Source organism: Mus musculus, chromosome X, assembly GCF_000001635.26.
Source record: "Mus musculus strain C57BL/6J chromosome X, GRCm38.p6 C57BL/6J".
Classification (NCBI taxonomy): Eukaryota; Metazoa; Chordata; class Mammalia; order Rodentia; family Muridae; genus Mus; species Mus musculus.
The window spans coordinates 151,584,330-151,597,589 of NC_000086.7; the positions used below are offsets into that span (position 1 = coordinate 151,584,330).

The following is a 13,260-nucleotide window of genomic DNA, read 5'->3' on the forward strand; positions in this document are numbered from 1 at the left end:
TTTCCTAGAGACCTCCGCTAATTGATCTTTCTTCTTTTCCCTTTTTCCTCTTTTTCTTCTAATCTCTCTCCAGGTATTCCTACCTAACCTTAACTTTTCCTCGGGTTCAAGACCCTTGGAAAGGCCTGTATACTTATTTTGTGTACCATATTTCCTCTTTGCTCCTACTCTCTCTCCCCGCTTTACTTCTGATAGCTTGTCCTGAATTTCATCTAGAATCCGCCCTGCCTTAACCACTTGATAACATGTGAAAAGGAACAAAAGGGCTTCTAACACTAGAAAAAATTCAAGGCCAAACATATTCCACTTTACTTCTGATAGACTGTCTTGAATTTCCTTAGAAAGTTCAAGGCCAGGCTTACCTCGTAAAGCTATACTCACTGGTACTCTCGTTCCCCAGCTGAAAAGTTCTGAATTCATGCAGTTGAATCCTTCTTAACAGTCTGCTTTACGGGAACCTTTATTACCGCGACCCGCAGTTCTGGTTCTGGAATGAGGGATCTTCCTTGCGCCAGTCCCGAGTTTTTTCTCGTCCCGGAATTCGGCACCAATTGTTATTAGACGCGTTCTCACGACCGGCCAGGAAGAACACCACAGACCAGAATCTTCTGCGGCAAAGCTTTATTCTTACATCTTCAGGAGCCAGGGTGCAGGAAGCAAGAGAGCAAGAAGCAAGAGAGAGAGAAAACGAAACCCCGTCCCTCTTAAGGAGCATTCTCCTTCGCCTCGGACGTGTCACTCCCTGATTGGCTGCAGCCCATCGGCCGAGTTGACGTCACGGGGAAGGCAGAGCACAAGTAGTCATAAGATACCCTTGGCACATGCGCAGATTATTTGTTTACCACTTAGAACACAGCTGTCAGCGCCATCTTGTAACGGCGAATGTGGGCGCGGCTCCCAACAGTAAGATACAATGTAAAGAGATCTCTGTACCCCTTCTCCCTGTCTTCTTCTTGTGCTACTTCTGTTGATTTGTTGCAGCTGCCAGAGGTATTTTTAACTAAACTGAGAAGGTATAGAAATATATATGGATGAAGTATATTTGGGCTTTTTCCAGTATGAATATATTGCAAGAGTGAAGTGTAGATGGAACAAGATTGGCTCTGTGTCATATATCTGGAAATTTAACTAGATGATAGATATGTGGCCATTTATTATACATTTACATTTTTGTATGTGTTTAAATTTTTCATAACTAAAAATTAAAAGATGAGGGTATAGGCACATGACATTAAATAGCTGCTGTGTGTCAAACTATCTTAGCTGTCAACATACATTACTGTACTTAATCCTCACAGCTCTCAAGGTTAATATAGTTATTCCCATGTTATACATGTGAAAAATGTGACCCAGACAGTTTAATTATACTCTCTGTCATCAATGGGCCTTTGCTGTGTAACAGACTCTGTATTAACATTAACTCCATGAGCTAGAAAACTAATTCACTGAAAGACATTTTAGCAAAATAGGTATTTGCTAAATATATGAATTTTCTGATTTTACTAGAAACATTCCTTTTTAACTATCTAAAATTGTTTACTATGTATTAACAGCATAATCTAACATGATCTGTTTTCCATCCCCTTTATATACGTTTTATATATATTATATATGCATATACATATGTGCATATACTATAGAGAGAAACACACACAAAGTTTTGGCTGGCCTAGGACTACCTATGGAAACAGGGCTAAATATGAACTCAGAGATCTGTCCACCTCTGCCTCAAGTTGATGGGATTAAAGGCATGTGCTTCCATGCCTGGCATGTATTATTTCTTTGATTAACAAAGATATTCTTATATATTTATGAGGTGTAATGTAATGTTGGGTAGTGACTGGCTCAGTATTTTTTTTAAAAGTTCAAACTACATTGAGATATATATAAGGTATCATTGTTAATTATATTCATCCTGTTATACTATAGAATAGCAGAACTTACTCCATTAATAAAATGATAACATCATGCCTATTGATTGGCCTCTTCTCTGAATTAATATTAAAATAACTCTTAAAGATAATACTTATTAGTAAGATTTCTTGAGTTATAATTTGCACACTATAAATTAACCTTCGCAAGTGATTTTTTTTAAGTTTATAGAGTAGTCCAGTTATCATTATAGTTCAATTTTAGAATATTTTAACCTTATCCCAGGCTAAATCTACCAATAATTACTAATATACTTATTGTCTCTATAGATTTTCTTTTTCTGGATATTTTATATTAATAGAATTAGAGATAAGAAAAAAAAGATGATACCATGAGGAATAAATTATTAAATATTCAAAAAAAAGAATTAGAGATAAGGTCCTTTTTTCTTTATTCTCTCATCAATATATCTCAACCACAGTTTCCCCTCCTTCTCCTCCCATTCATACTCCCTCCTCCAGATCCATTCCTTCCCTCCTCCTTTTTTTATATCAAGTTGCAAAAAGACTAGGGACCTCCCCTCATATTAAGGCTTGATGAAGCAACCCAGTAGAAGGAAAAGAGTCCCAAAAGGAGGCAAGAGTCAGAGACAGCCTCTTCTCCCCTGCTTCCACTGTTATAAGTTCCATAAGAACACTAAGCTACACAACTGTAACATATACACAGAGGACCTAGTTCAGGACCCCCCCCCCCACAGGCTCCCTGATTGTTGGTTCAGTCTCTTTGAGCCCCTATGGTCCCCGATTAGTTGATTCTGTGATCCATTTTCTTGTGGTGTCCCTAACCCCTCTGGTTCCCTGAATTCTTCCACTGCCTCTTCTGCAGGATTCCCTGAGTTCCACCTAATGTTTAACTGCATCTGCTGCCAAAACTTGCTGGATGAAGCCTCTCTGATGATTGTGCTAGGCTTCAGTCTACAACTATAACTAAAAAGAGTATCATTCAGAATCATTTCATTGACTTTTTTTTGCTGCTAGTGTTTAGGTGTTTTTTTTAAAATAGTATTTATTATTCTGAATTAAATACTGTTTACATATTTTAATAATGTCATAATAACTCCATAAATATTTATTCTACATTTATTAAAAGTGAAGTTGATATTATTTTTTTCATTAAGTACTTAAAACCCAATAGCAGCTTCCCCTTCCTCCTTTCCTCCAAGCCCCACCTCTCTCCTCCTCCCCTACCATCCCTTTTCCTTTCTCTTCAGAGAAGAGGAGGCCACCCTTGGATATCAGCCTGCCTTGGCATACAAATTGCAGTACGACAGGTGCATCTTTTCCTATTGGAGCTAGAGTAGGCAGTCCAGTTAGGGAAAATGAATCCAGTGGTAGACAATGTAGTTAGAGATAGCCCCTGCTCCTGCTCTTATGGGACTCATATGAAGACCAAGCTGCTTGTCTGTTACATTTGTGTAGGGGACCTAGGTCTGTCACATACATGCTGTCTGGTTGGTGGTTCAGTCTGTGTGAGCACCTATGGGCCTAGGTTATTTGATTCTTTAGGTTTTCTTGTGATGTCCTTGACCTCTCTGGCTCATTCAATCCTTCCTCCCCATCTTCCACAAGATTCCCTGAGCTTTACTCATGTTTGAATGATGGGTGAAGCTTCTCAGATGAAATCTGATTCCCTCAGCTGATGGATGAAGCCTCTCAGATGACAGTTATGATAGGCTCCTGTCTGCAAGTATAGCAGAATACCACTAAGAGTTTAAGGAGTAGACTCTCATTGTTATGGGTCTCAAGTTGGTACAGTCATTGGTTGGCCATTCCTTCAGTTTCTACTCCAACTTCATCCATGCACATCTTGTAGGCAGGACACATTATGGGTCTAAAGTTTTGTGGCTAGGTTGGTGTCTCCCTCCCTACACTGGAAGTCTTGCTTGCTTATAGGAGGTGACAGTTTTATGTTCCATATCCCCTATTGCTAGGAGTCTTACCTAGGGTCACCCTCATAGATTCCTGGGAGTTTCCATTGTCCTAGCTTTCTAGCTTGTTCAACCCAACAAGCAGATGAAAAAGTCAGATGCAGATATTTGCACCCAACCAATGGACAGAAGCAGCTGACTCCTGTTGTTGAATTAAGGAAGGCTAAAAGAAGCTGAGGAGAAGGGTGATCCTGTAGAAGGACCAGCAGTCTCAATTAATCTGGACCCCTGAGATCTCTCAAACACTGGACCACCAACAGGCAGCATATATCAGCTGATATGAGGCCATGGACACACATACAGTAGAAGACTTCCGGGTCTGTGTTCATTCAGAGATGATGCACCTAACCCTCAAGAGACTGGAGGCCTTGGGGAGTTTAGAGGTCAGGTTGTGGGGGGCATCCACGTGGAGACTGGATGGAGTGGGGAGCAGGTGTGGGATGTGGAGCAGACAGAGGGTGGAGGGAGGCAGGGAATGGAATATGGAGTGTAAAAATAAATTAAAATTAAATTTAAATTAAAAAAAAAGAAGAAAAAGTTAATGTTGGCTCTTGCCTTATATATTGCCTTTAATATGTTCAAATATGTGCTTTGCATCCGTGATCTCTCCAAGACTTTTATGGTGAAGGGGTGTTAGAATTTGTCAAAGATTTTTCAGGATCTAATGAAATGATCATGTGATATTTTTCTTTCAGTTTGTTTATATGGTTGATTACATTGATGGATTTTTGCATATTGAACCATTCCTGCATCCCTGGGATGAAGCCTACTTGATCATGGAGGATGATGTTTTTGATTTGTTCTTGGCTTTGGTTTGCGAGTATTTTATTGAGTATTTTTACATCATTGTTGATAAGGGAAATTGGTCTGAAATTACTTCTTTGTTGTGTCTTCTTAGTATTGTTTAGGTAACAGGGTAACTATGGCCTCATAGAATGACTTTGGCAATGTTCTTTCTGTTTGTATTTTGTGAAATAATTTGAAAAGTATTGGCATTAAATTAAATTTGAAAGTCTGGTCTAATTCTGCACTAAACCATCTAACCCTGGACTTTTTTGCTTGGGAAACTTTTAATGACTACTTCTGTTTCCTTAGGGGCTATAGGTCTGTTTAAATTGTTTACCTGATCTTGATTTAACTTTGGAAAGTGATACCTATCAAGAAAATTGTCCATTTTTGTAGAGTGCAGGTTTTGAAATAAGATCTATCGATGCTTTGGATTTCCTCCGTCTGTTATGTCCCCCTTTCATTTCTGATTTTGTTAATTTGGATATTCTCCTTCTCCCTTAGAGTTAGCTTGGCTAAGGGTTTGTGTGTCTTGTTGATTTCCTCAAAGAACAAACTCTTGGTTTCTTTATTCTTTGTATTGTTCTCTTAGTTTCTAATTGACTGATTTCAGCTCTCAGTTTGATTATTTCCTGCCATCTATTTGTCTTGTGTATGTTTGCTTCTATTTGTTCTAGAGCTTTCAGGTGTACTGTTAAGTTGCTAGTATGAGGAATCTCTAATTTCTTTTTTTTAAGAAAGATAAATATTTATTCATAACAAATCTTTTTTTATATAATTTTTTATTACGTATTTTCCTCAATTACATTTCCAATGCTATCCCAAAAGTCCCCCCTCCCGCCCCACTCCCCTACCCACCCATTCCCATTTTTTGGCCCTGGAGTTCCCCTGTACTGGGACATATAAAGTTTGCCTGTCCAATGGGCCTCTCTTTCCAGTGATGGCCAACTAGGCCATCTTTTGATACATATGCAGCTAGAGACAAGAGCTCTGGGGTACTGGTTAGTTCATAATGTTGCACCTACAGGGTTGCAGATCTCTTTAGCTCCTTGGATACTTTCTCTAGCTCCTCCATTGGGGGCCCTGTGATCCATCCAATAGCTGACTGTGAGCATCCACTTCTGTGTTTGCTAGGCCCCGGCCTAGTCTCACAAGAGACAGCTATATCACAGTCCTTGCAACAAATGCTTGCTAGTGTATGCAATGGTGTCATCGTTTGGAGGCTAATTATGGGATGGATCCCTGAATATGGCAGTCTCTAGATGGTCCATCCTTTTGTCTCAGCTCCAAACTTTGTCTCTGTAACTCCTTCCATGGGTGATTGTTTCCAATTCTAAGAAGGGGCAAAGTGTCCACACTTTGGTTTTCGTTCTTCTTCAGTTTCATGTGTTTTGCAAATTGTACCTTATATCTCGCTATACTAAGTTTCTGGGCTAATATCCACTTATCAGTGAGTACATATCATTTGAGTTCTTTTATGATTGTGTTACCTCACTCAGGATGATGCCCTCCAGGTCCATCCATTTGCCTAGGAATTTCATAAATTCATTCTTTTTAATAGCTGAGTAGTACTTCATTGTGTAAATGTACCACATTTTTTGTATCCATTCCTCTGTTGAGGGGCATCTGGGTTCTTTCCAGCTTCTGGCTATTATAAATAAGGCTGCTATGAACATAGTGGAGCATGTGTCCTTCTTACTGGTTGGGACATCTTCTGGATATATGCCCAGGAGAGGTATTGCGGGATCCTCCGGTAGTACTATGTCCAATTTTCTGAGGAACCGCCAGACTGATTTCCAGAGTGGTTGTATAAGCTTGCAATCCCACCAACAATGGAGGAGTGTTCCTCTTTCTCCACATCCTCACCAGCATCTGCTGTCACCTGAATTTTTGATCTTAGCCATTCTGACTGGTGTGAGATGGAATCTCAGGGTTGTTTTGATTTGCATTTCTCTGATGATTAAGGATGTTGAACATTTTTTCAGTTGCTTCTCAGCCATTCGGTATTCCTCAGGTGAGAATTCTTTGTTTAGCTCGGAGCCCCATCTTTTAATGGGGTTATTTGATTTTCTGGAGTCCACCCTCTTGAGTTCTTTATATATATTGGATATTAGTCCCCTATCTGATTTAGGATAGGTAAAGATCCTTTCCCAATCTGTTGGTGGCCTTTTTGTCTTATTGACGGTGTCCTTTGCCTTGCAGAAGCTTTGCAGTTTCATGAGGTCCCATTTGTCAATCCTCGATCTTACAGCACAAGCCATTGCTGTTCTATTCAGGAATTTTTCCCCTGTGCCCATATCTTCAAGGCTTTTCCCCACTTTCTCCTCTATAAGTTTCAGTGTCTCTGGTTTTATGTGAAGTTCCTTGATCCACTTAGATTTGACCTTAGTACAAGGAGATAGGAATGGATCGATTTGTATTCTTCTACATAATAACAACCAGTTGTGCCAGCACCATTTGTTGAAAATGCTGTCTTCCTTCCACTGGATGGTTTTAGCTCCCTTGTCGAAGATCAAGTGACCATAGGTGTGTGGGTTCATTTCTGGGTCTTCAATTCTATTCCATTGGTCTACTTGTCTGTCAGTATACCAGTACAATGCAGTTTTTATCACAATTGCTCTTTAGTAAAGCTTGAGGTCAGGCATGGTGATTCCTCCAGAGGTTCTTTTATCCTTGAGAAGAGTTTTTGCTATCCTAGGTTTTTTGTTATTCCAGATGAATTTGCAAATTGCTCCTTCTAATTCGTTGAAGAATTGAGTTGGAATTTTGATGGGGATTGCATTGAATCTGTAGATTGCTTTTGGCAAGATAGCCATTTTTACAATGTTGATCCTGCCAATCCATGAGCATGGGAGATCTTTCCATCTTCTGAGATCATCTTTAATTTCTTTCTTCAGAGACTTGAAGTTTTTATCATAACAAATCTTAACAATTGATTTTACATTCTAAGCTACAAGGAAATAGCAAAACAGCAAAGAGAAAACAAGAGCTGAAGAAAAGCAGTTTACCATCTTTCACTCTAACTTGGTGACACTTCATTGGCCCAGGCCCTGTTCTGGCCTGTTTTCCCCAAGAACACTTTCTGGTTTACAGCTCACTCGTGATTCTGGGTTAAAACCACCTTTCTCCTGAGGGTTCTAATTTCTTTATGAAGGCACTTAGTGCTATGAATTTTTTTCTTAGTTCTGCTTTCTTTGTTTCCCATAAGTTTGGGTATGTTGTGCCTTCATTTTTGCTGGGTTCTAGAAAGTCTGTAATTTCTTTTTTTTCTACTCTGACCTAGTGGTCATTGAGTAGAAAGTTGTTCAGTTTCCCTGAACGCATAAGCTTTCTGTTCTTTCTTTTGTTGTGTAAATCCAACTTTAATCCTTGGTGGTCGGATAAGATATGGGTGGTTATTTTAATTTTCTTTTTCCTGTTGAGACTTACTTTGTGACTGACTATGTGGTCATTTTGGAGAATGTTCTGTGAGGGGCTGAGAAGAAGGTATATTCTTTTGTGTTTTGGTGAAATGTGCTGTAGATATGTTAGGTTCATTTAATTCATAACGTCTGTAAATTTCATTATTTCTCTCCTTAGTTTCTATCTAGGTGACCTGTCCTTTTGTGAGATTGGGGTGTTGAAATCTCCCACTATTGATGTGTGAGGTTCTATGTGTGATTTAAGCTTTGCTAATGTTTCTTTTACCAATGTGGATGCATTTGGGACATAGATGTTCTGAATTGAGAAGTTATCTTGATGACTTTTTCCTTTGGTGAGTATGAAGTGTCTTTCCCTATTTCTTTTAATTAATTTTGATTGAAAGTCTATTTCATTAGATATTAGAAGGGTTACTCCAGCTTGCTTCTTTGGTCTGTTTCTTAGAAAACCTTTTTCCAGCCCTTTATTCTGAGGTACTGTCTATCTTTGTTATTGAGGTATGTTTCTTCTATGCTTCAGAAGACTAGATCCTGTTTTCATGTACATTCTACTAGCCTGTGTCTTTTTATTGGGGAAATTGAGTCCATTGATATTTTGAGATATTAATGTTTAATATTAATTGCTTATTCCTGTTATTTTGATGTTGGTGGTAGTGTGTGTGTTTCCCTTTATTACTTACTAGTCATGTGTAGCTTTAGCATTGTTTCTCTCATTTTAAAATATTTTTTTTTAGATAGAGTCTCTTGGCGTTCAAGCAGACCACAGTGTTGCACTATAGCTAAAATTGACCTTGAACTCTTGATTCTTCTACCTCCACCTCCCAAGTACTAGGCATACAGAAGTGTACCACCATGCTAGGCTCATTGTATGTTTATTTTTAAATGGTGTGCACCTGCTGGTATTAGTGGAGGCCAGAAGAGGGCATCTGGTCCCTTGGAACTAGAGTTACAGGTTGTTGTGAGTTACCTGGCATGGGTGCTGGATCCAAACTTAAGTCCTCCACAAGAGCAGCAGTTGTTCTTTATTGCTGAACCATCCATCCAGCCCTGTATGTTGTTGTTTTTAAATAAATAATGGTGGGTTTTTTTTGTTTTGGTTATGTTTGGTTTGGGCTGTTGGGGATGGGACCCAGAACCTCATGCATACTAGACAAAGTGCTGTATCACTGAGCTACGTTCCCAGTCTGAAAATATTTTATAGTTAACAGATATGGTGTAATGTTTTATATGTCTACAGTGTAAAATGATTACCATATTCAAAATAATTAAAATATCTATAGAGTTAGAACTTTTCAAGTTTGCAGGGCAATATTGTTGACTAAATAATCAATAAGACCTCTAGAACTTACTCATACTACATAACTATAACTCTATCTTTTAACCAATATCTGTCGCATCTCATCTTATCCTTTATAACTACCACTGTACCCTTTACTTAAACAAATTTCTATCTTTTAATAGATCTGAGATAAAATCAGCTCATGCATCTTCTTTTTCTGTATGGTTTGTTTCACTTAGCATGTTATTAAAACTAATCAGCTTTTTTTTTTTTTTTTTTTTTTTTTTTTTTGGACATAGACTCTTTCTCTGTTACCCTAGGCTAACTTCAAATTCACCATCTTCTTGCCTTAGTCTCTAGTGTACTGGGATGATAGGTATGCCCCACCATATCTTACTATCATTTGGGTTTGGATTTTTCTATTGACTAATGGTATGGAATATATTTTTTGTGTGTTTGATTGTGTTTATTTAGAGAAATTTATATTTGGACCTTTTGTTGATTTCAAGTTATCTTAGTTACTGACATCTTATTGACTCTGCCTTTTGCCTTACAGAAGGAGCTTTTCAGATTCATGAGGTCTAATTTATCAATTCTTGATCTTAAAGCCTGAGCCATTGGAGTTCTGTTTGGGAAATTTCCCCTAGTGCCAATGAGTGTGAGGCTCTTCCTTACTTTCTCTTCTAATAGATTCAGTGTATCTGGTTTTATGTGAAGGTCCTTGATCCACTTGGACTAGAGCTTTGTACAAGGAGATAAAAATGGAAAGGCCATCCAGAGACTGTCCCACTTGGAGATTCATCCCAGATACAGACACTTAACTGTTGTACGTGACACTATTGTGGATGCTAAGAAATGATTGCTGAAAGGAGCCTGATATAGCTGTCTCCTGAGAGACCCTGCTAGAGCCTTACAAATACAGTCGGATGCTCACAGCCAACCATTGCACTGAGGACAGGGTCCCCAATCTAGAAGTTAGATAAAGGACTGAAGGAACTGAAGGGGTTTGCAACTCCATAGTTAGAACAACAATACCAACCAACAAACACCCCCCCCCCAAGCTTCCAGGGACTAAGCCACTAACCAAGGAGTACACATGGCTCCAGCTGCATATGTAGTAGAGGATGGCCTTGTCAGGCATCAATGGGAAGAGAGGTCCTTGGTCCTATGAAAGCTTGATAGATGCCCCCCAGTGTAGGGGAATTGAAGACGGGGGGGGGGGGCAGGCGTGGGTGGGTGGGTAGAGGAACACCCTCATAGAAGTAGAGATGGGGGTGGGATAGGGGGTTTCTGGAAGGATGGGAAACCGGGTAAGAGGATAACACTTGATTATGTAAATAAATTAAGATAAATAAATTTTTAAGAAACAGAAAAAAATGGATCAATTTGCAATTTTTCTACATGCTGGCTGACAGTTAAGCCAGCACCATTTGTTGAAAATGCTATCTTTTTTCCACTGGTTGATTTTGGCTTCTTTGCCAAAGATCAAGTGACCATAGTTGTGTGGATTCATTTCTGGGTCTTCAATTCTATTCCACTGATCTACCTGTCTATCGCTGTACCAGTACCATGCAGTTTTTATCACTGTTGCTCTGTAGTACAGCTTGAGGTCAGGCATGGTGATTCCACCAGAAGTTCTTAGTTTGCTCAATCCTAGGTCACAAAGATATTTTCCTGTGCTTCCTTCTAGTAGTTTTATAGGTTTTACATTTACGTTTTCATCTGTGATACATTTTATATTAGTTTTATATATAAAGTGGGGGTAATAGTTCATTTTATTTGTTTATATATTAATAGATAACCAGTTAACTCAGCATCCTTTGTTAAAAGAAATATCCTTTTCTCCTAACAATTGCCTTGGTACCTTTGTGAAAAGTAAATTGACCATATTTAATTGTGTATTCTGGATTATTTATTTATTTATTTTAATTAGGTATTTTCTTCATTTACATTTCCAATGCTATCCCAAAAGTCCCCCATACCCTCCCCCCTACTCCCCTACCCAACCACTTCCACTTCTTGGCCCTGGCGTTCCCCTGTACTGAGGCATATAAAGTTTGCAAGACCAATGGGCCTCTCTTTCCAATGATGGCCGACTAGGCCATCTTCTGCTACATATGCAGCTAGAGACAGGAACTCTGGGGGGTACTGGTTAGTTCATATTGTTGTTCCACCTATAGGGTTGCAGACCGCTTTAGCTCCTTGGTTACTTTCTCTAGCTCCTCCATTGGGGGCCCTGTGATCCATCCAATAGCTGACTGTGAGCATCCACTTCTGTGTTTGCCAGGCCCTGACATAGCCTCACAAGAGACAGCTATATCTGGGTCTTTTCAGCAAAATCTTGCTAGTGTATGCAATGGTGTCAGCATTTGGAGGCTGATTATGGAATGAATCCCCGGGTATGGCAGTCTCTAGATGGTCCATCCTTTCGTCACAGCTCCAAACTTTGTCTCTGTAACTCCTTCCATGGGTGTTTTGTTTTGTTCCATTTATCTGTCTACATCCATTCTTTTATTTATTTAATTTTTAAGAGACATTGCCTTTTTGTTTTGTTTTAAGACAGTTTCTGTGTAGCCCTGGTTGTCTTGGAACTTTCTGTGTGGACCAGGCTAACCTCAAACTCAGATGTCTGCCTGCTTCTCCCTCTTGAGTGCTGGGATTAAAGGTGTAAGCCTCCACCCAGGGGACACTGTCTTAGAACAATGTCTTACCATATAATGCTGACTGCCCTGGATTTTGCTACATAGACCAGGCAGGCCTCAAACTCACAGAGATCTGTCTGCCTCTGCTTCCAAAGCATTGGGATATACCTGCATGCCCAGCATATATGTCTATTCTTATGCCAGTCTCATAGTACCTCAATTACTTTACCAGTTTTGAAACTATGTCATTTAAGTGCTTTAGTGCTGTTTTTTTTAAAGAAGTATTACCTATTTTAGGTCCTTCCTTTGCATGTCAAGTTTTATTTTTTAACAGTACCATACACATACATAATGCATTTGTTGGTTCTAAGAACAGTTGATCATTTATTTTTGTAGTAATTTTTGAGAATTTAATTTTAATATGGTCACCTAAATAAGACCTGTGTGATGGCTACAACAGTTGTCATCCCAACTTGAGTAAGGGCAGTCACACAAGATCTTAAGCCTAGATTAAGGGCTACAGGCAAGAGATAATCATTCTTCTCCAGGAAGGGGGCCCCTAATAGGTTATCCAATCCCATGAGACCAGTCTTAAAGACCTAAACATACAAGCAGCACTATAGCCCTAAACACATAAACATACAGTCTGTACTATATGGATCAGTAGGCTGTATTTATGTGTGTAAGTTATTATTGTAACATAAGCGACAATAAGACGTTATGAATTTGAGATGGAGTAGGGGAACATGAAAGAGTGACTTAGTGGAAATGATTTAAATGCGGTATTCGTGTACATGCCAAATTTTACAAAAATAAAACAGTGCATTTTGATGAGGATTACATTGTGTAATAACTTAGGGAGAATTACCTTTGGGGGAAAGTAATGAGTGTCGATTGAGGGATTTGCACATGTTAAGCATGCATTCTACCATTGTTTCATTAGCCCTACAATGACTCATTTCGTGGTCTTGTTCTCATTTTTCTAGTACGAAGAGGATGAAGAGTGTATCCAAATCTCGGAGAGCCAAAATTGCAAAGAAGGTAGACAGTGCAAGACTGGTAGCAGAACAGGTCATGGGAGATGAATTTGACTTGGATTCAGATGATGAGCTGCAGATTGACGAGAGATTGGGAAAGGAAAAGGCGAACCTGTTAATAAGATCAAGTATGTTTCTGTTTTATTTTTTATTTGTCCTGCCATTTCACACTTGTTTTAGGTTTAAATTTTATGGCTTTTAGATTTACCAAGCTCTAAATACCTACAAGATTAGAGGT

The 13,260-nt window shown here is 39.0% G+C and overlaps 1 protein-coding gene across 9 annotated transcripts in view; it reads left to right on the plus strand.

Moving 5' to 3' along the window:
- Positions 1-13,260, plus strand: part of Phf8 (PHD finger protein 8) — a 113,219-nt gene that overhangs the window by 63,689 nt on the left and 36,270 nt on the right. For all 9 annotated transcript variants that reach the window (XM_006528875.4, XM_030251372.1, XM_006528878.4 and 6 more), the window contains one exon: positions 12,972-13,150. In XM_006528875.4, the coding sequence (XP_006528938.1) occupies positions 12,972-13,150 (179 nt within the window). The remainder of the gene's footprint in view (positions 1-12,971; positions 13,151-13,260) is intronic.